The sequence below is a fragment of the Ovis aries genome, chromosome 23 (genome assembly GCF_016772045.2).
Source record: "Ovis aries strain OAR_USU_Benz2616 breed Rambouillet chromosome 23, ARS-UI_Ramb_v3.0, whole genome shotgun sequence".
In the NCBI taxonomy this organism is placed as follows: domain Eukaryota; kingdom Metazoa; phylum Chordata; class Mammalia; order Artiodactyla; family Bovidae; genus Ovis; species Ovis aries.
The window spans coordinates 58,107,232-58,129,864 of record NC_056076.1 but is presented as its reverse complement, the minus strand read 5'-3'; the positions used below and the strand labels follow the sequence as shown (position 1 = coordinate 58,129,864).

At 44.3% G+C, this 22,633-nt stretch overlaps 1 protein-coding gene and 1 pseudogene across 2 annotated transcripts in view; both read right to left on the bottom strand.

The window, feature by feature from the left end:
- Positions 1-21,345, bottom strand: part of MALT1 (MALT1 paracaspase) — a 63,174-nt gene extending 41,829 nt beyond the window's left edge. For both annotated transcript variants that reach the window (XM_015103796.3, XM_042239125.1), the window contains exons 1-2: positions 20,955-21,345; positions 6,349-6,515 (exon numbers count right to left, since the gene is read on the bottom strand). In XM_015103796.3, the coding sequence (XP_014959282.2) occupies positions 6,349-6,515; positions 20,955-21,229 (442 nt within the window). In that variant the 5' untranslated portion in view covers positions 21,230-21,345. The remainder of the gene's footprint in view (positions 1-6,348; positions 6,516-20,954) is intronic.
- LOC114110402 (mitochondrial import receptor subunit TOM5 homolog) lies at positions 6,526-20,870 on the bottom strand (annotated as a pseudogene).
- Positions 21,346-22,633: the final 1,288 nt, after the last annotated feature.

Here is a 22,633-nt window from a genome sequence, read left to right as displayed (position 1 = left end):
GGGCCTTGCAGCTTGGGCAATCTGGCTTCCCAGGTGGCTCGGTGGTAAAGAATCTGCCTGCCAATTCAGGAGCCACAGGAGAGGCAGGTTCCATCCCTGGTTTTGGAAAATCCCCTGGAGGAGGAAATGGCTACTTACTCCAGTACTCTTGCCTGGAAAAGTCCATGAACAGAGGAGTCTGGTGGGGGCTACAGTCCATGGGGTCGCAGAGAGTCAGGCAGACTGAGTGCACAGCATGTGAGATCTTAGTTCCTCAACCAGGGACAAGCCCGCACTCCCTGCACTGGAGAGCAGAGTCTTAACCACTGGACTGGCAGGGAAGTCCCAGTTTTCCGGAGATCCTTAATGTGTCTCCCACGCTAACCCCATCTTCTGCCAGAGTGAGTCTCTCCTACTGGAGGGAGTGTGTCTTGCACCACAACAGTGCTTCAGAATTTACCTTGGTGAAGATTCCCTGCCATTACACAAAGAGAGAAGAGAGGAGAAAAGCTTTCTCTCTAGAGGGTCTTAAAAAGCAATGAATGACTTTAGTCGAAGCAGGCCATGTGACCAGGATGTTCCAGAAGCTTCCTTTGTAGGAGACAAGACTAAGCAACTTTTAACAGACATTCAAACTCACAGTGTATACACCGGTCCTGTGCCAACAGTTTTCGTTGTCTAAGTCTTCAGGAAGCAAGCAAGGACATGTCTTTATTATTTATTGCTTCAAAGACTGAGAACTAAAAGGCAAAGTGTGATTTGAAAACCACCCTGGGTGAGTAGTAAGGAGAGAAGTCACAATACCTCCCATGTTTCAACCACATTTATTTCCTTCCTCCCACGTCGTATGTGAGTGCACGACAGGGAACCGTGGTCAGCTCTAACCACCCTCGCGTGGTGCCCGCTAGAAGGTGCTGAAACAAAGTCGGGAGGGGAGATGGCACAGAGTTCAGGAGGGTGTTCGCAGGCAAACAAATGAAAGCTCTATTTTAAAGGGTGATCGCAGCTTCCTGGCAAAGAAGTCTATTTTCAGATAACATCTGCAAAGAAGTCAAACAAGTTACTTGATTTCCTGTAAGGTGGGGACAATCTGACTGGGTCTGATGGCACACGAGGATTGTGCTTTCAACACACACACCTGGGTAGAACAACCGGTTCAAGACGTTTAACAATAAAACCCCCGCTGGAATTGCTACACAGATAAACAAGGGTGATTCTTGACTTGACAGAAGGATTCCTCATCGGCTCCCTTTGCTTTATTCTCTCTTACAAAGCCCTTGACGCTGATGCAATGCACAAGTTTTCCAGGAACAGATCTGTTGTGCACATTACAGTGCATCTATTTTCAGAGGCCATGAACCAAAAAAAACGTTTCCACCATCTTCCATTTAAAACCCTCCCTTTGACGTTTTATTTTGAGCATTTGTAGGTATTACTTGGAGAAGGAAATGGCAACCCGCTCCAGTATTCTTGCCTGGAGAATCCCAGGGACAGAGGAGCCTGGTGGGCTTCCATCTATGGGGTCGCACAGAGTTGGACGCGACTGATGCGACTTAGCAGCAGCAGTAGGCTATTACTGAAAAGCACCCCAGAGAGTCCCAGAATAAACATCATCCCTCTTCCTTTAACAATTTTCCCTCATTACACAACTAGTGTGTGTCCATGCACTTTCCTCCTACAGGTTAATTTACATTTGTATCTGCTGCAGCTGAACCTGGTCTCCCAGCTCACTCTGCTCATGCTTCCACGCCACCAGCCCCCTGCAGTGTCCTGGCACTGAAACCCACCCTCCCAGCCCTCACCAGCACTCCCCTTCTGTTTCCCCACTTTCTTAATCTTCCTTCCAGTTTTACCTCTTTTTCCTTCTTAACATCCTGCTTTCAGGAATTTCTGTTGTTCACGAAACAAGATGAGTTCCTTATAAGTAAGATCTAGTACCTGAGTACTTTTTAACTTGTCAAGAAGAAAAAAACTGAGGTCGGTGGGTCAAAGAGGGAGTTGGGTATGATAATCTGTAGTTAAGCTTCCCAAACAATTTTAGAATCTTCCTAGCATTATTGGAGATGACAGTGAGTCCAGGTCAGGTTCTGATCCTACTTTTGTCAACAACCAACTGTAATTGTGGCCAAATGATAACTTCCAGTAATCTCCTTTTCCACATAACTGTGTGCTCACAGTTAAAATTTAAATGTTCGGGACAGTCCTGCTCTGGTCCGTCACAGAACTGTGAAGATAAAAACGTGAAGCAGAGCTATCTTGGAAACTGAACAATAATAGCCATCTTTGCTCTTATCTTACAGACAATAAAAGTAATAAAAAATAAAATTGATATCAGAAACGTAACCATGAATATGTTACAGGGAATCAAAGAAGAAAAATGAATTGACATGAAAGCGGAGTGGGGAAGAATGGAAAAGACGGCAGTGAAACCACGTGACTCTGCCAGCATGGCTGAAATGTACCCGTGGCAAAGCTCCTTTTATGTCAGAATAAAATAAAATGGCAGCATCACAAAACTGGCGCAGAAAGAGCCCTGGGGTCCATCTACTGCAACCCTATGTAGGTCTCTTACTGCTCCTGCATCTCCAGGAAGGTTCTTTACCACTAGCGCCACCTGGGAAGCCCGAGTATCACAATAATTCTCTCTAAACGTCCCCCACCCTCCAGCCCCTGCTTAGTTGATTCCAGGTCAGAGCATGGCTTCCTTGGCAACAAATCTCGTGATGAGCATGACCCTAGCTGATAGAGCCGATCAGTCTGCACTCAAACGGTTTCTCTTAAAACAGAACCCTAATGGACGGTGCTTATACCTTGGCACTCAAGACAAAAACATCTCAAATAGCACACCTAGGTTTATTTGTGTTTGCCAGGGCTACAGATGCTAATCGTGGTTGTTTTGAGACCAAGGTCTTTGACCTTTTAATTAAAAAAATAAAAAGGTCTAAAAAACCATTACAGACTTCTGGTTCAAAACAGTTGCAGTGAATTCATTTAATGCCCCTGTCCTTCTCCAATTTCCCCTGAAACGCCGAGAGGAATAAAAATAGGAAAACAGTGAGTCAGAGCTGGACAATGCGGAAGGACACCGTCCATTCATAAAAATCATAAGTCACTTTTCTAACATAAAGTACAGACTAGACCAGTCTAAGAGGCAAGCTGGCCAACCCATGTGTTATGGAGAAGCCCAAATGGAAGGAAGGCAGAAGAGGATAAATCACAATCTTCTGCAAAGTATATGAGGTATCCCAGCCCATAGAGCACAAGAATTTGGGGGTGCATAACCCTTGGCTTAGAGCTCAAATGAGCAACCACAGAAGTTAGCTCCTCATCAAGGCAACTGTTGCAGTAAGAGACGGGGGAGCCCTCCCCATCTACATCTGGGCCACCAAAACAAAGACATCCGAGAAATCTGGTCCCATAGCCATCTCCGATGGCCATCTGTGGCTGTCTTCCCATAAACAACGGGAATCGAATACAGCTAACTCAGGCTAAAATAAACCTGAAGTCTCCCCTTCTTCTTATATTTAGGCCTGAGAGGCCTGTTTGGAGGTTTACAGCATTTTGGTCTCTCAAACCAGAGCTCTCTATAAGGACAATCAGAGAAAAGTCATCAGATTTTTTTCTGGAATAAGAACTAATATCCTCTTATGAGATTGTATTATCAAAAAAAGAGAGAAAATATTAGAATATTCCTACTTTGTATTTTCATCACGATTCAGGAATACACTGAAAAGGAAAAACTGGAGATTTACTCTTGTTTTACGACTACACTGGATTTGATGAATTACATGTTTGTCTTCCCTCCTAGATGATGGGTTTTGAACGCACAGGAACTACTGTCTTAGTCATCTTTGAATTCACAGTACCACGCACAATGCCTGGAATAGCAAAACAATTAGAGCACAGCAAAGTTGACTGAGTGGGCAAAATCCCACATTAAGCTGATTCTATCAGGGCTTGCATTCTTAATTACAATGGTTTTTATTTTCAATGTCCCTATTGAAATATTAAAGTTTTTCTTTAATTCTTAAATTTCTATATTCTAACAAATGTAAATACAGTAAGTTTTAGATTATTCACATAAGATTCAGGAGGAAAGCTAACTATAAATTACTGAGTTTTATTAGATCCCCAACTATTTCCTCTTAAATCAATAATGAACATTCAAGTAACAACCGATTTCTAATGTATGGCTAATCCAACATAAAACTTCACAGAAACGGTGCCTCACTGGTAATGCAGAAACTGCTCTCTTTTTCCTAGTCTCCCCTCAAATGTGAAAAAGCCCCAGCGTATAACTGAAAAAGCCTATAGGCCTGAAATCTGAATGACTTGCGCAAAGGAACACTGATGGCAAAGCGCTGATCTTACTACTTGGAGAGAAACACGAAGGGCAGAAACAGAGATTTTCCCAAAGAAGATGACTGAGTTTACTAGGATGGTACTGTATTGGCTGCTGGCTTATCATATCGAAATAGAAAACAGGTAAAACCTTCAGGCATATCTATATACACAAATATATATGTGACTCCATTTCGGTCCACCCTGTTTCACACACAGAAACTCTGAAAACCTTCCATCTCAGGCCAGCGATCACAACACAGACCATGAGATGAGTGTGCAGCCTCATACAGATCAGCAAGCCTCATCTCCGCAGCTCCCCCAGGTCTGTGGGGCAAAGAACACTCACTCTCATTTTCTAGACTTGACAAGAGTCATTAAGTACAACTGCTGAGAAACCTAATGAGATGCTAAAGTTATACTTATACCCGCAGAAGTTTCTTAAGTTTTCAGAGACCCCTGTAAAGCAGAACTTTACAGCCGAGTGCCCCAGGCTGGTAGGTTTCAATCACCACAACGCCTGGGTACTTCTGAGACACTGGGGATATAAACACTAGTAAGCGCCACCTGAAGGAGTGGTTTACTGTTTGGTGACGGAGAGCACTCGCGTCTAGATGGGACCTGCGTTAGCAGCCAGTTATTCCTAACCAGGCCTCTTCCGAGAAAAGACCCTGAGAAACACTCATCAAGTGTTTGATATAGTGGGTAACACAAAGGAGGTGTTTATAGGAAGCTGTTTCATCATCTGCACTTGGCCTGGAAAAGCAGGGGATAACCTGAGAGTCCAAGCTTCCTGGCTTACAATCCAGGGTCCATTGGTAGTAGAGTTCTCACTTCCCCATCCTTACCCCACAGCACCCAGTTTTGTCTGGTGATCCATGAGACAAGACAATTTCTGGCAAGCTGATTGACCCACTCCCTCCTGGTTCTCTGCCAGGTGAACTCGCATATGCCATCGTGCCGGTGGTGACAGGTGCAGGGATGATGGGCACATAAGCAAAATCAGTTAACGTGCTAGAGAATCCAATGATTTTTGCTGAGACAAGGATAAATGCCAGGAACAGCTAGTAGACACCTTATGACTATGTAGAAAGTCAGTCCTGGGAGGAAGTCAATGATAAGAAAGGAAGGGCAGAGACGAAATCCACCTTCTTGGAAACAGGGCTGCCTCCTGCCTTTCCTGAAGCCGAAATTGCTGCAAGACTTTTTGATGGAACCAAAATACTCCCTTTATTATGGCAACCTGCACTGAGGTTTCTGGTCCATGTACTTCACAGTACGCCACTATACCACGTGTCCCTAATTTCCCACGTCCCTGGGAAAGGTCTGCAGTGTGGCTACTGTCACATGACCTGGATGACATGGTCCCTCCTACTGATGTCACGGTAACTGACCAACTCCACCCACAGCTGTGGAAAGGAAGCACTGTTTCCTATTCATCACATCTGACCCTGAAGTGAGCAACTTCACTCAATATTGCTTTATTCAGGGAAAAAAAAAAAATCATTTGCTTGAGTTACTCAACATTTCAAAAGGACCATGCTGGTTGGCGGAAAACTTCAACAATAAACACCTGTCATACTTTATCTGGTTCACATACATGCACATAAATAAATGCATGGGTACTTGCTTCCTTGGCTGCACTATCCCAACATTAAGTTATAGAAACCTCACCCCTCAACACTGTCACATGCACCTCCCTGGAACAAACACTTTCTTCTACAGAATGACAACACCATCATCACATAATAATTCTCTAATATCTAACATGTATGTTATATTCAAGTTGTTTCAACTGTCCCCAAAATGTCTTCTATAGCTTTCTTTTTTTTTTGAAAAACAATCTAACTGTTGTTTATGTATTTGCTTTTTGTGCGTTCTTTAGTCGCAACCCAGGGGGATAAATGAGGCTCCATATGTGTCCATGTTTCAACAATTCTTCACTCAGTTCATCTGGTCAAATGAGACACTTCCCTCTGAGTGGGCCTCCTTGACCTCCTGGAGAACGTGCTCACGGGGAAGGCCTACCTGGGGGGCTGAGAAGCTGAAGAACCTCGGTGTGCTCCATGGCCTGCAGGAAGTCGCTCAGCTCCATGACGGTACAGCCCTTCTCAGCCAGCAGCTTCAGTAAACACAGGCTGGGGCTGCCTTCCGGCTCCAGGACCTTGAGAGAACACTGCTCCAAGTCGAGACAACTGCCAACAACAGATTTAAGTCAGGTCAGCACCTTTCCTTCAGTGCAATCTGCCTGTTATATATGTTTGGCCCCATCGTGGGTGTGGCACGGAATAAACAGTCGAGTGGTGGAAAACAGTTTATAGGACAAACAGCTACTTCAGACAGTCTCCTAATGACGCTCACCTTGTATAGCAGAAGTTGGCAAACTTTTCCTGTAACGTGCCAAAGTGTAAATATTTTAGGCTTTATATGGGCCTCAGGATCTTTGCTGCACCATTTTGTTTTTGTTTTATAATATTTTAAATATAAAAAAAATGTTCTTGGCTCATGAGCTGTACAAAAATAGACAGTGCTCTGAATATGGCCCATAGGCTGTTGGTGGCAGACCCTTGCTCTATTTGACACATTTTGCCTTAGAGCCATGAGCTTTCCTTTCATAAGCACGTCTTCTTTTTGTTGTTTAGTTGCTAAGTCTCTTCTGACTCTTTGCGACCCCATGGACCGTATCCCACCAGGCTTCTTGGTCTATGGGATTTCCCAGGCAGGAATACTGGAGTGGGCTGCCATGTCTTCTTTACTCAACTAGATAACATTACTACTTGCAAACAGAAACCCTAGCATACACTGGATTGGCCAAAAGGTTCATTTGGGTTGTTCTATACCCTTTTCTGGGAGGGTGGTAGACATAATTCCCTTATAATTAATACTTGCTAGGAAATGGGAGTTTGACATCATGTATAACTACACCAACATTCGTCAAGGCTGAATATCACAGGTATAAGGGAGTATTATGACCATTCTTTGCAGCCAAAGATGGAGAAACTCTATACAGTCAGCAAAAAGAAGACCAGGAGCTAACTGTGGCTCAGATCATGAACTCCTTATTGCCAAATTCAGACTTAAATTGAAGAAAGTAGGGAAAACCACTAGACCATTCAGGTCTAAATCAAGTCCCTTATGATTATACAGTGGAAGTGAGAAATAGATTTAAGGGACTAGATCTGATAGATAGAGTGCCTGATGAACTATGGACAGAGGTTTATGACACTGTGTAGGAGACAGGGATCAAGACTCTCCCCAAGAAAAAGAAATGCAAAAAAGCAAAATGGCTGTCTCAGGAGGCCTTACAAATAGCTGTGAAAAGAAGAGAAGTGAAAAGCAAAGGAGAAAAGGAAAGATGTAAGCATCTGAATGCAGAATTCCAAAGAATAGCAAGGAGAGAATAGAAAGCCTTCCTCAGCGATCAATGCAAAGAAATAGAGGAAAACAACAAAATGGGAAAGACTAGAGATTTCTTCAAGAAAATGAGAGATACTAAAGGAATATTTCATGCAAAGATGGGCTCGATAAAGGACAGAAACGATATGGACCTAACAGAAGCAGAAGATATTAAGAGGTGGCAAGAATACACAGAAGAACTGTACAAAAAAGATCTTCATGACCCAGATAATCATGATGATGTGATCACTCACCTTAGAGCCTGACATCCTGGAATGTGAAGTCAAGTGGGCCTTAGAAAGCATCACTACGAATAAAGCTAGTGGAGGTGATGGAATTCCAGTTGAGCTATTTCAAATCCTGAAAGATGGTGCTGTGAAAGTATTGTACTCAATATGCCAGCACATTTGGAAAACTCAGCAGTGGCCACAGGACTGGAAAAGGTCAGTTTTCATTCCAATCCCAAAGAATGCTCAAACTACCACACAATTGCACTCATCTCACATGCTAGTAAAGTAATGCTCAAAATTCTCCAAGCCAGGCTTCAGCAATACGTGAACTGTGAACTTTCAGCTGTTCAAGCTGGTTTTAGAAAAGGCAGAGGAACCAGAGATCAAATTGCCAACATCCGCTGGATCATCAAAAACGCAAGAGAGTTCCAGAAAAATATCTGTTTCTGCTTTATTGACTATGCCAAAGCCTTTGACTGTGTGGATCACAAGAAACTGTGGAAAATTCTGAAAGAGATGGGAATACCAGACCACCTGACATGCCTCTTGAGAAACCTATATGCAGGTCTGGAAGCAACAGTTAAAACTGGACATGGAACAACAGACTGGTTTCAAATAGGAAAAGGAGTACGTCAAGGCTGTACATTGTCACCCTGCTTATTTAACTTATATGCAGAGTACATCATGAGAAACGCTGGGCTGGAAGAAGCACAAGCTGGAATCAAGATTGCCAGGAGAAATATCAATCACTTCAGATATGCAGATGACACCACCCTTATGGCAGAAAGTAAAGAGGAACTAAAAAGCCTTTTGATGAAAGTGAAAGAGGAGAGTGAAAAAGTTGGCTTAAAGCTCAACATTCAGAAAACGAAGATCATGGCATCTGGTCCCATCACTTCATGGGAAATAGATGGGGAAACAGTGGCAGACTTTATTTTTGGGGGGCTCCAAAATCACTGCAGATGGTGACTGCAGCTGTGAAATTAAAAGACACTTACTCCTTGGAACTAAAGTTATGACCAACCTAGATAGCATATTCAAAAGCAGAGACATTACTTTGCCAACAAAGGTCCATTTAGTCAAGGCTATGGTTTTTCCAGTGGTCAGTATGGATGTGAGGTTTTGGACTGTGAAGAATGCTTAGTGCCAAAGAATTGATGCTTTTGAACTGTGGTGTTGGAGAAGACTCTTGAGAGTCCCTTGGACTGCAAGGAGATCCAACCAGTTCATCCTAAAGGAGATCAGTGCTGGATGTTCATTGGAAGGACTGATGCTGAAACTCCAATATTTGGGCCACCTCATGCGAAGAGTTGACTCACTGGAAAAGACCCTGATGCTGGGAGGGATTGGGGGCAGGAGGAGAAGGGGATGACAGAAGATGAGATGGCTGGATGGCATCATCGACTTGATGGTCATGAGTTTGGGTAAACTCCTGGAGTTGGTGATGGACTGAGAGGCCTGGTGTGCTGTGGATCATGGGGTTGCAAAGAGTCAGACACAACTGAGCAAAGGAACTGAACTGAACTGATGACCATAAGCTCTCTCTTCATGCTTCTCAGTTTTTATCTTTCAGCTATAAAGGTCAGTTCAGTTCAGTTGCTCAGTCGTGTCCGACTCTTTGCAACCCCATGAATCGCAGCACGCCAGGCCTCCCTGTCCATGACCATTTCCCGGAGTTCACTCAGACTCACGTCCATCGAGTCCGTGATGCCATCCAGCCATCTCATCCTCGGTAGTCCCCTTCTTCTCCTGCCCCGAATCCCTCCCAGCATCAGAGTCTTTTCCAGTGAGTCAACTCTTCTCATGAGGTGGCCAAAGTACTGGAGTTTCAGCTTTAGCATCATTCATTCCAAAGAAATCCCAGGGCTGATCTCCTTCAGAATGGACTGATTGGATCTCCTTGCAGTCCAAGGGACTCAAGAGTCTTCTCCAACACCACAGTTCAAAAGCATCAATTCTTCAGCGCTCAGCTTTCTTTACAGTCCAACTCTCACATCCATACATGACCACTGGAAAAACTGTAGCCTTGACTAGACAGACCTTTGTTGGCAAAGTAATGTCTCTGCTTTTCAACATGCTGTCTAGGTTGGTCATAACTTTTCTTCCAAGGAGTAAGTGTCTTTTAATTTCATGGCCAGAGTCAATTGACTTGTTCTTAACAAGTAGAATTTTTATGTCCATTCAATCAAAGAGTCTCTTACATCTTCCTGGGCCTATTCCTCTGCAGACAGGAGTAGAAACTACAGCCAAGCTCTTCATTCCACGCATTCATATGTGATGTTCAGTCTTCCTATACTGCCCAACTTCCTTAAGATAAAAGGGGTGACTCACAGCAGGGCCACACAGATGAGGAAGTTCTGTATGGAGATCACCATCCTCGATCATCTTCCATTTCACCTCCTTGGAGTCCAACTTCTGTGCAAGGCCCTCAACCCAGGACACCTCATCTGTGCCCCAGGGCTTCCAGCAGCTGCCCTCTCTTGTAACATCTTATGGAAAAACCCAAACTTTTTGGCCAACCCAAGAAGGCAATGGCAAGCCACTCCAGTACTCTTGCCTAGAAAATCTCATGGACGGAGGAGCTTGGTAGGCTGCAGTCCATGGGGTCGCTACTAGTCGGACATGACTGAGTGACTTCACTTTCATGCGCTGGAAAAGGAAATGGCAACCCACTCCAGTGTTCTTGCCTGGAGAATATCAGGGACAGCAGACCCTGGTGAGCTGCCGTCTATGGGGTTGCAGAGTCAGACATGACTGAAGCGACTTAGCAGCAGCAGCAATATATGTCTTAATTCCTCAACACCTAAAATTTTGTCTGGCCCATATTAATCATTCATAACTGAAAGGCTATTGAGTGAATTTTAATCATAATTGAAATGTCTGGGACCCTGGATGGACAGGGTCAAACATAAACATGGTACCCCAGCTGTGGCAGAGACAAGGTGAGCAAGCTTTCATTTGGCTAAAAATATTATTAATCCACATTCATTTTGACTAGTTTTAGTAAAAGGCTGCCATAGCAGTTTTACAATATAATGGTCACCCAAGATTTATAATTCTGTGATAAGGTTGGTTATTTCATAAAGAAAAACATGCATCCAACCAAAATAACTTCAGCACTAATACTCTAACTCATAGGATTGTTAGAATTAATTTAGGCAATCCATGTAAAAAGTACTTAGCACAGTATGTGCCAAATAATAAGCGCTCAATTGAATCGATCAGTTTTCCTCTGTGAGTTTCATTTGCTTCCTCTGTAAAGAAGGGCCCTTGGACTTAAAATCTCTAAATTCCTTTCCAGTTTAAAAACTCTGTAATTCTGGAATTACAAAGTTCAGATTCCAGTTATTTGATTCTTCCTTTACATTTTAATCTCAAACTAGACAGGTGACGTCCTCAACCCCTCAGTGAAACTGGTAGGCAAGTGGCAGGGGCAGATGATATTTCTAGAGACTGTGAGGTCTAACCTGGCGGGTCTTCTGAATCCCACCTCCAAGACTTACTGGCCTGAGAACTGCAGGTGGTTTTAAAGTCTAAGATTGCTCATTTGAAAATGATGTTCACCATAACTCAGAGTGTGATTGTGGTCATTGAATCACGGGGTCTGGCACATGGTCAGTGGCCCATAATTTTTTTCTTGCTTGCTTTCCTTTTGGGTTAGACTGACATAATATGTAGCTTGTAACTAAAAGATTAAAATGTAATAAATGACTTGCAAAACAGTAAAAAAAAAAAAGCACTCAATAAAATTTAGCTATTATATTAAAAAATACTAAGGTTAATTTCTCAGTTATGCTTATTTCTAAAACTGTTTTAGCTTTTCCTCAAAAAAATTTTTTTTGAGTAGCTACTGTTTTGGTAACCTGGTGGTATCCTCTAAAGCTTACTATCACTAGTATTCTAGCTAAAAATTTGTATATTTAATTCTCTATCCTTGTTAAGCTATTTCACATCCTAAAAGATGATGCTGTGAAAATGCTGCACTCAATATGCCAGCAAATTTGGAAAACTCAGCCAGTGGCCACAGGACTGGAAAAGGTCAGTTTTCATTCCAATCCCAAAGAAAGGCAATCCCAAAGAATGTTCAAACTACCGCACAATTGCACTCATCTCACACATTAGCAAATAATGCTCAAAATTCTCCAAGCCAGGCTTCAACAGTTCATGAACTGTGAACTTCCAGATGTTCAAGCCAGATTTAGAAAAGGCAGAGGAACCAGAGAGCAAATTGCCAACATCTGCTGGATCAAAGAAAGAGTAAGAAAGCTCCAGAAAAACATCTAATTCTGCTTTATTGACTATGCCAAAGCCTTTGACTGTGTGGATCACAATAAACTGTAGAAAATTCTGAAAGAGATGGGAATACCAAACCGCCTAACCTGCCTCCTGAGAAACTCGTATGCAAGTCAGCAAGCGACAGTTAGAACTGGACATGGAACAACAAATAGGAAAAGGAGTACATCAAGGCTGTATATTGTCACCCTGCTTATTTAACTTATATGCAGAATACATCATGCAAAATGCTGGGCTGGATGAAGCACAAGCTGGAATCAAGATTGCCAGGAGAAATATCAATAACTTCAGATACACAGATGATACCACCCTTATGATAGAAAGTGAATAAGAACTAAAGAGCCTCTTGATGAAGGTGAAAAAGGAGAGTGAAAAAGTTGGCTTAAAACTCAACATTCAGAAAACTAAGATCATGGCATCAGGTCCCATCACTTCATGGCAAACAGATGGGGAAACAATGGAAACAGAGACAGACTTTATTTTCTTGAGCTCCAAAATCACTGCAGATGGTGACTGCAGCCATGAAATTAAAAGACGCTTACTCCTTGGAAGAAAAGCTATGACCAACCTAGACAGCATATTAAAAAGTAGAGACATTACTTTGCCAACAAAGGTCTGTCCAGTCAAAGGTATGGTTTTTCCAGTAGTCATGTATGGATGTGAGAGTTGGACCATAAAGAGAGCTGAGTGCTGAAGAATTGATGCTTTTGAACCGTGGTGTTGAAGACTCTTGAGAGTCCCTTGGACAGCAAAGAGATCAAACCAGTCAATCCTAAAGGAAGTCAGTCCTGATGCTGAAGCTGAAGTTCCAATACTTTGGCCACCTGATGGGAAGAACTGACTCATTAGAAAAGATCCTGATGCTGGGAAAGATTGAAGGCAGGAGGAGAAGGGGACGACAGAAGATGAGATGGTTGGATGGCATCACCGACTTGATGGACATGAGTTTGAGCAAGCTCTGGGCGTTGGTGATGGACAGGGAGGCCTGGCATGCAGCAGTGCATGGGGTCACAAAGAGTTGGACACAGCTGAGCAACTGAACTAAACTAAAAACTAATTCTTGTTAAAATGTCAACAATAATGTTCCAGGTCAACTGTTCCCAGTTCTGGAGGCACAACGTGAATTCCATGGTGAAATCATAAAAGTAAGGACAATAAGATTGTCGTTTACTCTAAGACTGTCTTTCCTATTTTTAAGTGTCAAAGTGTCCTTTCTTTTATGAAATAATGGTAATTGTGATGATTGCAAAAACAAAAGCTGAAGATGCCTGTCGATCCTCTATCTCGTAAAGTGTTTTTGTACCAGTCCAGGTAATGCCTGAATCAAGGAACCAGTATTGGATTCAACATAAGTATTACCAATTTTTCAAATAATTTTAATATGAAATTTATAAAAACAAGGATGCTCTATGTTTAACACTTTATGATTCATAAAGGTTATCAAGATCTGATATATGAAATTAAGATGTCATCTTGTCAAATGCCGCCAAATGATGCTTTAATTAATTTTTATATTGATATGGAGAGAATTAAAGACCATTTTACTTCCCCCCAACCCAAACGAAGAAAAATCACATTGACGCAGACGACGACTTCTCTTTCAATACCAAAGGCACTGGAGAAAAACAAGGTTCTCTATCTCTTTTCCTTTTACTGATTTTTCCACATGGGCACCAGCTATCAGTTAAGATGAGGTCTATATATACTCAATATTTTTTTCCTTCCTTTTTTTAGTTACATTCCTGTAAGGCGCTGCTTTGAAGTGGTTTCTACCAGCCCTAATTTGAAATTTCTGATTTAATTAAAACACTGTTTTCTTACTGAAACAAACAGACTTTGCTTAAAAACAAAATCTGTATTTTTTTTCAGATAATTGCAGATATTTTTATTTGGTACTACCAACCCACCAAGTTGTAATTTCTTTAAGGTTAGCTGAAATGTGGAATTGGAAACCTCTGAACTTTTTTTTTCAATGAACTTTTTATATTGTTTAATGCAGACACATTTGGTTTACCTTGTTCTTTTAAAAATAAAACTATATTTTACTTTTAAAAATATGTAATCAAATAGAACGTATTCTATACCATTCAGGGTACAAACCTTGGTACTGCTTTTACAGTCATTTGTTTCTCTTCTTGATACATTTATACTTTAGAATCCTTATTAATTAATACAGTAACTACATATTAATTATCTAAAACAGGTCATTTTTGCCAGGGATTGAGACTACAGCAGCAAACAACATCCCCCATCCTCCCAGATTTTTCTAGAGAAGAGGGACAGAGGTCTGTGTGTTCATCCGTCCTCTGCTCATAAGTGCTTTGGAGAAAAACAAAGCAAGGGGACAGGTAATGTTAGCGCGGATGGAGGAGATGATTCTAAACAGTGTGATCTGAAGATGCCTCACTGAGGTGACCCTTTTTAGAAAAATGTTATCAATGTTATTTGTTTTTAAATTTTTCATTGAAATATAGTTGATTTACAATACTAAACTAGTTTCAGGTAAGTGATTCAATTGTATATAATTACACAAATATATATCTATTCCTTTTTACATTCTCCTCCATTATAGGCTATTGTAAGAGACTGAGTATATAGTAGGTCCTTGTCGGTCATCTAGTTTATATATAGTAGTGTGTATATTTTAATCCCAAACTCCAAACTTACTCCTCCCTCCTTTCCGTTTTGGTAACCATAAGTCTGTTTTCTACATCTGAGAGTCTATTTCTGTTTTGTAAATAAGTTCATTTGAATATTTAAATTAAAAACTTTTTTAAATCACTTTAAAACTTTGCATTTTATATTGGGGTATGGTTTTTTCATTTTTTGTTGTGGTTTTTTGGCCACACGTGGCCATGTGGCATCTTAGTTCCCTGACCAGGGATTGAACCTGTGCCCCTTTCATTAGAAGACTGGAGTCTTAACCACTGGATTACCTGTGCTATACAATAGCTCCTTGTAGATTATCTACTTTCTGTATGATAGTGTATATCTAAATCCCCAAATCCTAATTTATCCTTCCCTCCTTTCTTCTTTGGTAATCGTAAGTTTATTTTCTTTGTCTGTGGGTCTACTTCTGTTTTTGTAAATAAGTTAATCTGTATTATACTTTTTTAGATTCCACATACAAGTGATATCATGTGCTATTTGTCATTCTCTGTGAGAATGTGAGTTTTAAGCACAACACTTGAATAGATAAAGGCAAACATCTCAGGCTGAGCAAACAGCAGGTCCAAAGGCCCTACAGTCTTCAAGGAAGGGCAAGAAAGCACGTGTGACTAGAGCAGAGCCAGGGAGGGAGATGTTTTGGGGTTGGCCAAAAAATTATTGGGGTTTTTCAGTAACATCTGCCAGAAAAATGTGAACGAACTTTTTGGCCATCTCAAGAGCTAGCCAGGAGTTAAATAGTGTTTTTACTGAGACAGAGAAGCCAATGGGAAGGAAGGGAGGATGAGACCTGACTTAATGTTTTCAAAGGATTCTTCATGCTCTGAAGAGAACAGACTGGGGTGGGGCGCAAAGAAGGAGGTGGAGAAGTTAGACGGCTGCTGGAACAGTGCAGAGAGCTAACAGTGGCCTGGCCCCGTGTGGTCACAGAGAACCTTGGGTTCCAGACACACACTGGAGGGCTGGCAGAAGGCTGACCCAGTGTATGAGGCAGGCAGAAGTGGAGTCAGGAATGATCCCAGGTTTTGGCCTGAGCACCTGGATGGTTGTAGCTGCCCTTCGCTGAGATGCAGAAGAGAAAGGTTTACGGCGGAGGGCGTGCTGAGTTTTGGATGCGCTGCATTTAAGATGCCTATCAGTCATTCAAGAGGAGTGCTACGCGTATGGTCTGCACTGGGAGATCACCACTGGGAGTTCAAGGCGAAGAGGCAGGTTGGGGGTGTGAAGTAAGCGCAGGGAACCTAAATATGTGTCTGTAAAGCCAGGAGACTTAAGGTTACCACCAAGGTGGGCAGGGACTAGGTGAAGAAGCGTGGATCAACAGACACAATGCCTGAGCCTTCAGGCATCCCAAAACCCGGAGATGAAGAGGCAGAGACTGAGGGGATAGGCAGGAAACCTGTCATAAAGTGCTCGGGGGCAGGATTTTGTAGCTGAAAGAGCCCTTTCCATACTTACTGGCAAATAAGCGGTGGCTGACTGCCTTCCCTGGTCCACGCCCCGCAGCCCCATTTTTAAGCTCCCTCCTTCTTGGCAGTTTACACGGCATTAGAGCCTCCTGAGAGCTCTGCCATTTGGGGGCTAGAAGGTTCCATGTCTCCCACAGGATTCACTAGCTTGGGCAAGATGCTCAGAACCTGTGCTTATCTACACTGACAGCAGAGGGTGTTCAATATTAGGTGAGTGTGGTGAGAAATGGAATACTGCCTGCTGGATCAGTAAACAGAGGATGTCACAGTCATCAGCAATTGCAGCCACCAAGGAGGGTGTGCTGGTGAGCCCTGAGGGAACTCAGGAAAGAACACTTGCCATCTAGCGACCACCAGCCTGTAGGAGAAGAAGCTCACGATGAGGAAAACACAGGACACTGGTCCCGGGCAGCTGGGGCACATATCAAAGGCATCACTGCGCTGAATCCAGACTCCTGCATCTTCCTGTACATCTTGCTGGGGCTGTTTAGTCACCAAGTCATGGGTTCTTCGTGACCCCATGGACTACAGTCTGCCAGGCTCCTCTGTCCATGGGATTTCCCTGGGCAAGAATACTAGAGTGGATTGCTGTTTCCTTGTCCAGAGGATCTTCCTGACCCAGGGATCAAACCTGTGTCTCCTGCATTGGCAGGCAGACTCTTTATTGCTGAGCCACCAGGGAAGCCTTCCCATAGATAGGAAAGCGCTAAATTCCATGAAGTGAAGTGAAGTCGCTCAGTCGTGTCCGACTCTCTGCAACCCGTGGACTGTAGCCCACCAAGCTCCTCTGTCCATGGGATTCTCCAGGCAAGAATACTGGAGTGGGTTGCCATTTCCTTCTCCAGGGGATCTTCCCAACCCAGGGATTGAACCCAGGTCTCCCACATTGCAGGCAGGTGCTTTAACCTCTGTGCCACCTTGGGACATTTGGTTGTCTTTAATTTACAATAATCTTTTCATGTTCATACCACCTGCCCTTTGTTGCAAAACTTCTATATAAGCTAGCTCCCTCCCTCGTCTCCTGGAAGCAGTTTCTCAGAGCCATCTGAAATGCTGTCTCCCGGACCAAGGTCCTCATCTTGCCCCTAAATATAACTCACAATGCTCACGTTGTGCATTTCTGAAAAGTTAACACTGGACTGGAACTAGGGCTGGGTTTATATTTAGGGCATGCCCATACGTACATGGTTTTGGGAAGCTGAACTATATGCAAGGATTCATCCTGAATCACTAACAACCATCTGGGAACATTCTTCATTCCTGATGGTCAGTTGAGAGAGAACATCTGTGGCTTATTTATTAAATTCTTATCTGGTCTGAGGCAAGTTGTATAGAGGAAAAAAGGTGAAAAGAAACAGAACAGGCAACCTTTTGGGGTTCTATGTCTGTGAACCAGCGACTCTGAGGAAAGCATTGCACATCCTCGCGGGAACTGCTATCCATTTGGACTAGACTCACTGTAGTTCCTGGGTTTAACACTAGAGAGAAATACCTTTAGGACTTTTTACTGTTAAAATCATAGATGCTCTTTTGCCATTGGTATGAAAATAACTTTAAAATGGCTAAACAACAACAATGAAAATAACTGTTTCAGTCTTAAAAAGAAAAAGCATCTATTCCCCAATAGAAAAGCTGTCATTCCCCAGCTCCCCAAGTTCTCAGGGCTAACTTTTTGTTAAGTCAGGTTAATTCTTTTGATGTCAATAGGTATCTGAGCTTAATGTTCTCCAGTTTTCCAACCTTCAGGGTGGCCTCCATTTTCCCCAGCACAACTAACCTACTCTGAGCTAACCTTCACCATCCTGGAAGGCTGGTCCAACTCCATCTGTCTCCAGCAGACTTCCTACTGTGAAATCCCCAGCATCCACAAATGCATGCCTTTTGCAGCTTGTCTCCTCTGGCTGGGCAACTGTCCTCTCTCTACCCTCCCTTTACCAGATAAGCGGCCCCCGATTCTTCCATTAGTTCTCAAACAAAGTAAATACCATTATGTAGCCTGTAACAAAATTTAACTGAAGGCCTGGGCTTCCCAGGTGGCACTAGCAGTACAGAATCCATCTGCCATGCAGGAGATATAACAGACAAGGGTTTGTTTCCTGGGTCAGGAAGATCCCCTAGAGAAGGGCATGGCAACCCACTCCAGTATTCTTGCCTGGAAAATCCCATGGACACAGGAGCCTGGAAGGCTACAGTCCAGAGGGTCAGAAACAGTTGGACATGACTGAGCAACTTAGCACGCATGTAGGCAACTGAAGGCTTGGGGAGGAAAACTGAACACCCGATGTCAGGTAAGCACCACTTTTTGATTAGATCAGTCGTTTCATCAGGGCAGGGCCTTACTGAGGTTCTTCTCTGTCCTTCATAGCCAAATAGAGGAGTACTCACTTCGGAGAACCCTCTTTATGAAAGGCTAGAGGCTTCCTTAACTAGAGTAGTAGTTAATTTCACAAATTAACCAATCACAGATCTGGTAATCTGACCCCCTGCCACTCCCCACACCCCACATATACACAAACAAAAACAACTTTTTATCTTATTTTAAGTCTAGAAATTCAGAAACCTACAGACCTAGAGTAACTGTATATATTTTGGATCTTTTTTTTGGAACAGCCAAAAGCAGTGTTTTTCCCAGAACAGGAAAAAAAAAAAAATAGTATGCCATCTATCTGCCCCACTTTGCAAATTTACCACTTTTTGATTCCATCCTCACATCATTACTCCCCTTAAAGAGCCAAATATTCCCAAATCGTCATTATTCAGGTTTAACCGCCAACTCTTTGAAAAGCAAGGTTGTTGTGAGGGTTAAACACATCGTACAATGTCTCGTATACATTAAGCGCTTAATAAGATAAAAACCTGGTGTTATTATCACCTGCAACATAGCACTTAGCATGTTATTTGTAAATGTCTCAGAATAAACAGTCTATCACTGCATAAGCCTTTATGAAAGTGAAAGAGAAAGTCACTCAGCTGCATCTGACCCTTTGTGACCCCATGGACTATACAGTCCACCAAATTCTCCAGGCTAGAATACAGGAGTGGGCAGCTGTTCCCTTCTCAAGGGGATCTTCCCAATCCAGGGATTGAACCCAGGTCTCCTGCATTGCAGGCAGATTCTTTACTAGCTGAGCCCCAAAGGAATCCTAAGAATACTGGAGTGGGTAGCCTATCTCTTCTCCAGGGGATCTTTCTGACCCAGAAATTGAAGCAGGGTCTCCTGCATTGCAGGCAGATTCTTTATCAGCTCAGCTACCAGGGAAGCCCAAGCCCTTATGAGTAGGAGCTAAATGTTTGACATCTTTTTTATCTTCTGAAACTTTCTGCCAAAATTGGGCACTTAAAAAAAGTAACTTTGCATGAGTTTTTGCATGAATTTTCCTCTCTCAATTCAGATTTATAGACTGTCTAAGAGGTTCTATGCGTAATAGGATCTTACCTGACGGTTCCTGTTCTTGAGGAGTTTATAAAGACATGTACAAATAATTACAGTACAGGCAAAGTTTAGTCATGAGAGAAGTTACAAAACTGCTAAGGGATTCAAAAGCAGACCCAAATCATAACAGTGATCTTCCCAAGTGTGCTCTGGGAAATCCTACTGCAGTTCCTAAGACCCTTTTCACAGGATCTCCAAGGTCAAAATTTTTCAAAATACTACTGAGATGTTATTTTTCTCACTCATTTTCTCAGAAATGCACATTGGAGTGTCCAGTGTTACCTGACCTGTGACAGACTGCATGTAGGACCTCACAAAAGATGCTGATTCTCTGGGATTAAGATAAGACATTCAAGAGATTTTCAAAATGCCAAACAATGCCACTTTTCCTAACATTTTTCATCTTGGAAAAGTTTGTTTTTCCATAGAAACATGTCATTTCTGTTAACATGCAATAAATTCTTCTTTTTAAATATTAAAAAATTCAGAACTTTGTTTGTATGCATGTAACATACAGAACCCACATTAAAAACTCTTTGGGGTCTTCAATAATTCTTAAGCGTGTAAAGGAGTCTTGAGAGCCTGAAGTTCAGTTCCAAGAAAACGGTCTTACTTATACTTGAATGTTCACGGTGAAATCAAGTGGGTTTGGTGGAGGAAGACGGGGAGTTTAGTTTCAGGCTTTCCCACCATCCTTCTCTCGACCTTAAAGCCTCACGAATTCCTTCATCTCAAACAAACCCTTCACCTCTGCCATCTCTTTACCTGCACGAACCCTACCTAACTTTCCTAGGGTCTTCATCTAGGTCTGCGCATTTGAAGTTCTCTGGAATGACCACCCTAACGTAATGGTCCCCAGACACCGTTCCTGGTATTCTTGGTTAACCCCGCTCTCTTTCATCTCAAGAGGAAAGTAGGAAAAGGGAGAGGACGACCGGAGTCCAACCTAGAACCTCTGTGGGTCCAGATTCTCCGCCTGGAAGGCAACTCAAGTTCCCCCACCCCTTCCCACCGGCGGCCCCTGCACCGCCCGCGCGGCCCCGAGGCTCCCCAACCCTCCATCGCCGCGTCCGCCCCAGCCCACGGCGCCCCCCGCCTCACCCCGCCCCACATGACCCCCCACCCCCCGGGGTCCTGGGGCCGCACCTGAGCCGGAGGCGCCCCCGACTCCCCGCCACCTCGGCCAGCCTCCTCCATCCTCGGCCCTCGGGCGCTCGGTCCAAGCTCCCGCTGAGCCTCCGCAGCAGCGGCTCCGGAAGGCGGCTGAGGGTCGCGCCGGCTGCAGCGGGGAGCGGCGGCCCCGAGGGCGCGGCCGGCGGCGGAGACGAGGTCAGGGGCGGCGGGGCCTGCAGCAGCTCTCCGCACAGCGACAGGTCCCGCGCCGGCGATCCCAAGCCGGCCGCGGCTCCCGCCGGCCGCATCGCGCGCCTTCCGCTCGCCGCAGCACTGCGCAGGCAGGGGCGGAAGGACGAGGCGGAGGGCGCTGCGCGGAGCTCCGAGGAGGAAGCGCCGCTGCCCGCCCCGCCGAGACCGGTTTGCCTGAGGGAGCCCGACTGGCCAGCGGCGCCCGCCGCTCCGGGGGCGGGGCCTCGGCGGGGGCGGGGCCGCCCACTGCGCGCGTGCGCGCGCCTCCCCCGCCCTCCGCGCCGCCCCCTCAGCGCCGTCGCCGCGGGGGCGCGCCCTTCAAACGCCGGGGAGGTGGAGTTGGGGCTGGGCGGGAAGGGCCGGGCCGTGGCAGGTGGAGGAGGAAGCGACGGAGGAACTACGCCCGGGCGGCTCTACTACGACGAGGAAGCCTGCGGCGCAGGGGCTTCCCAAGGCTACGCGAGGAGGAATGCCTCACGTCAAGGAGCGAGCGCGCGGCTTTCCGTCGCCCGGCCGGCTGCTCCTCCAGAGGCGCGCTCGGCTGACTCACTGACACCGGCGCCCGCGTCGGGCCACCTCAGCGAAGGCGTCCTCGTTTTCGGCTTAGATGTGTATGGCAGTGCTGAGGGAGGTAGGGCTAGAGATCCAGACAGATACTTAATGGAAATTGTCTGAAACCTCTGCCTAGACTTAAAAAAAACAAACCAAACCAAAACAAAACCCTGGGCTGTGGTGTATTTAGTTAGATCTTGGAAATGATTGTTTTTAGCAGGAATCATCTGGTTTCCTCCAAGTCAGACTGCCACCCACAAACGTCCTAAATCAAAGCAGACAACTTTGGATGCCCTTCCCTGGAAGGCTCCAGAATAGATGAAATGACAAACGTAGGCGGCACCTGCACGCGCTTTCCCTCACTTCCAGGCCATTGCCCCATTGAAAACTAGAGAGTAGTTTGGGACAAAAGCGAGCAAGCAACTTAATGAAGTGTGACTAGCCAGGTAGCTCCCAGACAGCAGGCTTCCTGGTCTAATTTCTTGTGGTATTAACTTTCGCATCACACGAGGACAGCAGGATTCCCCTTAGCAGAAATTTGGACACCCAGGTTCTCCTTTGTCAGCGTGGTTACTCCATACAGTCTCCATCATATTCTGTTGTTACTATCCAGTGATTTTTTAAAATTCAGAGTAGGTTCAGGGTTCAGAATGAGGTATAATGACTAAGCTACAACCTTTGAATCCAAGAAGACATGCTGGATTCTAGTTTTATGACTTTTAATAAGGTCCTTAATTATCTGCCTCATCTGCTAAAATGGGAATGAAAGTATAATAGTGTATGAATCACTCTTTGCCTGAACCCAGGTATACAAGGCATGAGCAGGGAAGCTGGAACAAAATACAAGGAGCAGTAGGAGCTGCAGGCATGTTTTATTTGCAGTGGCTGACCCGGCCAGACGGCAGACG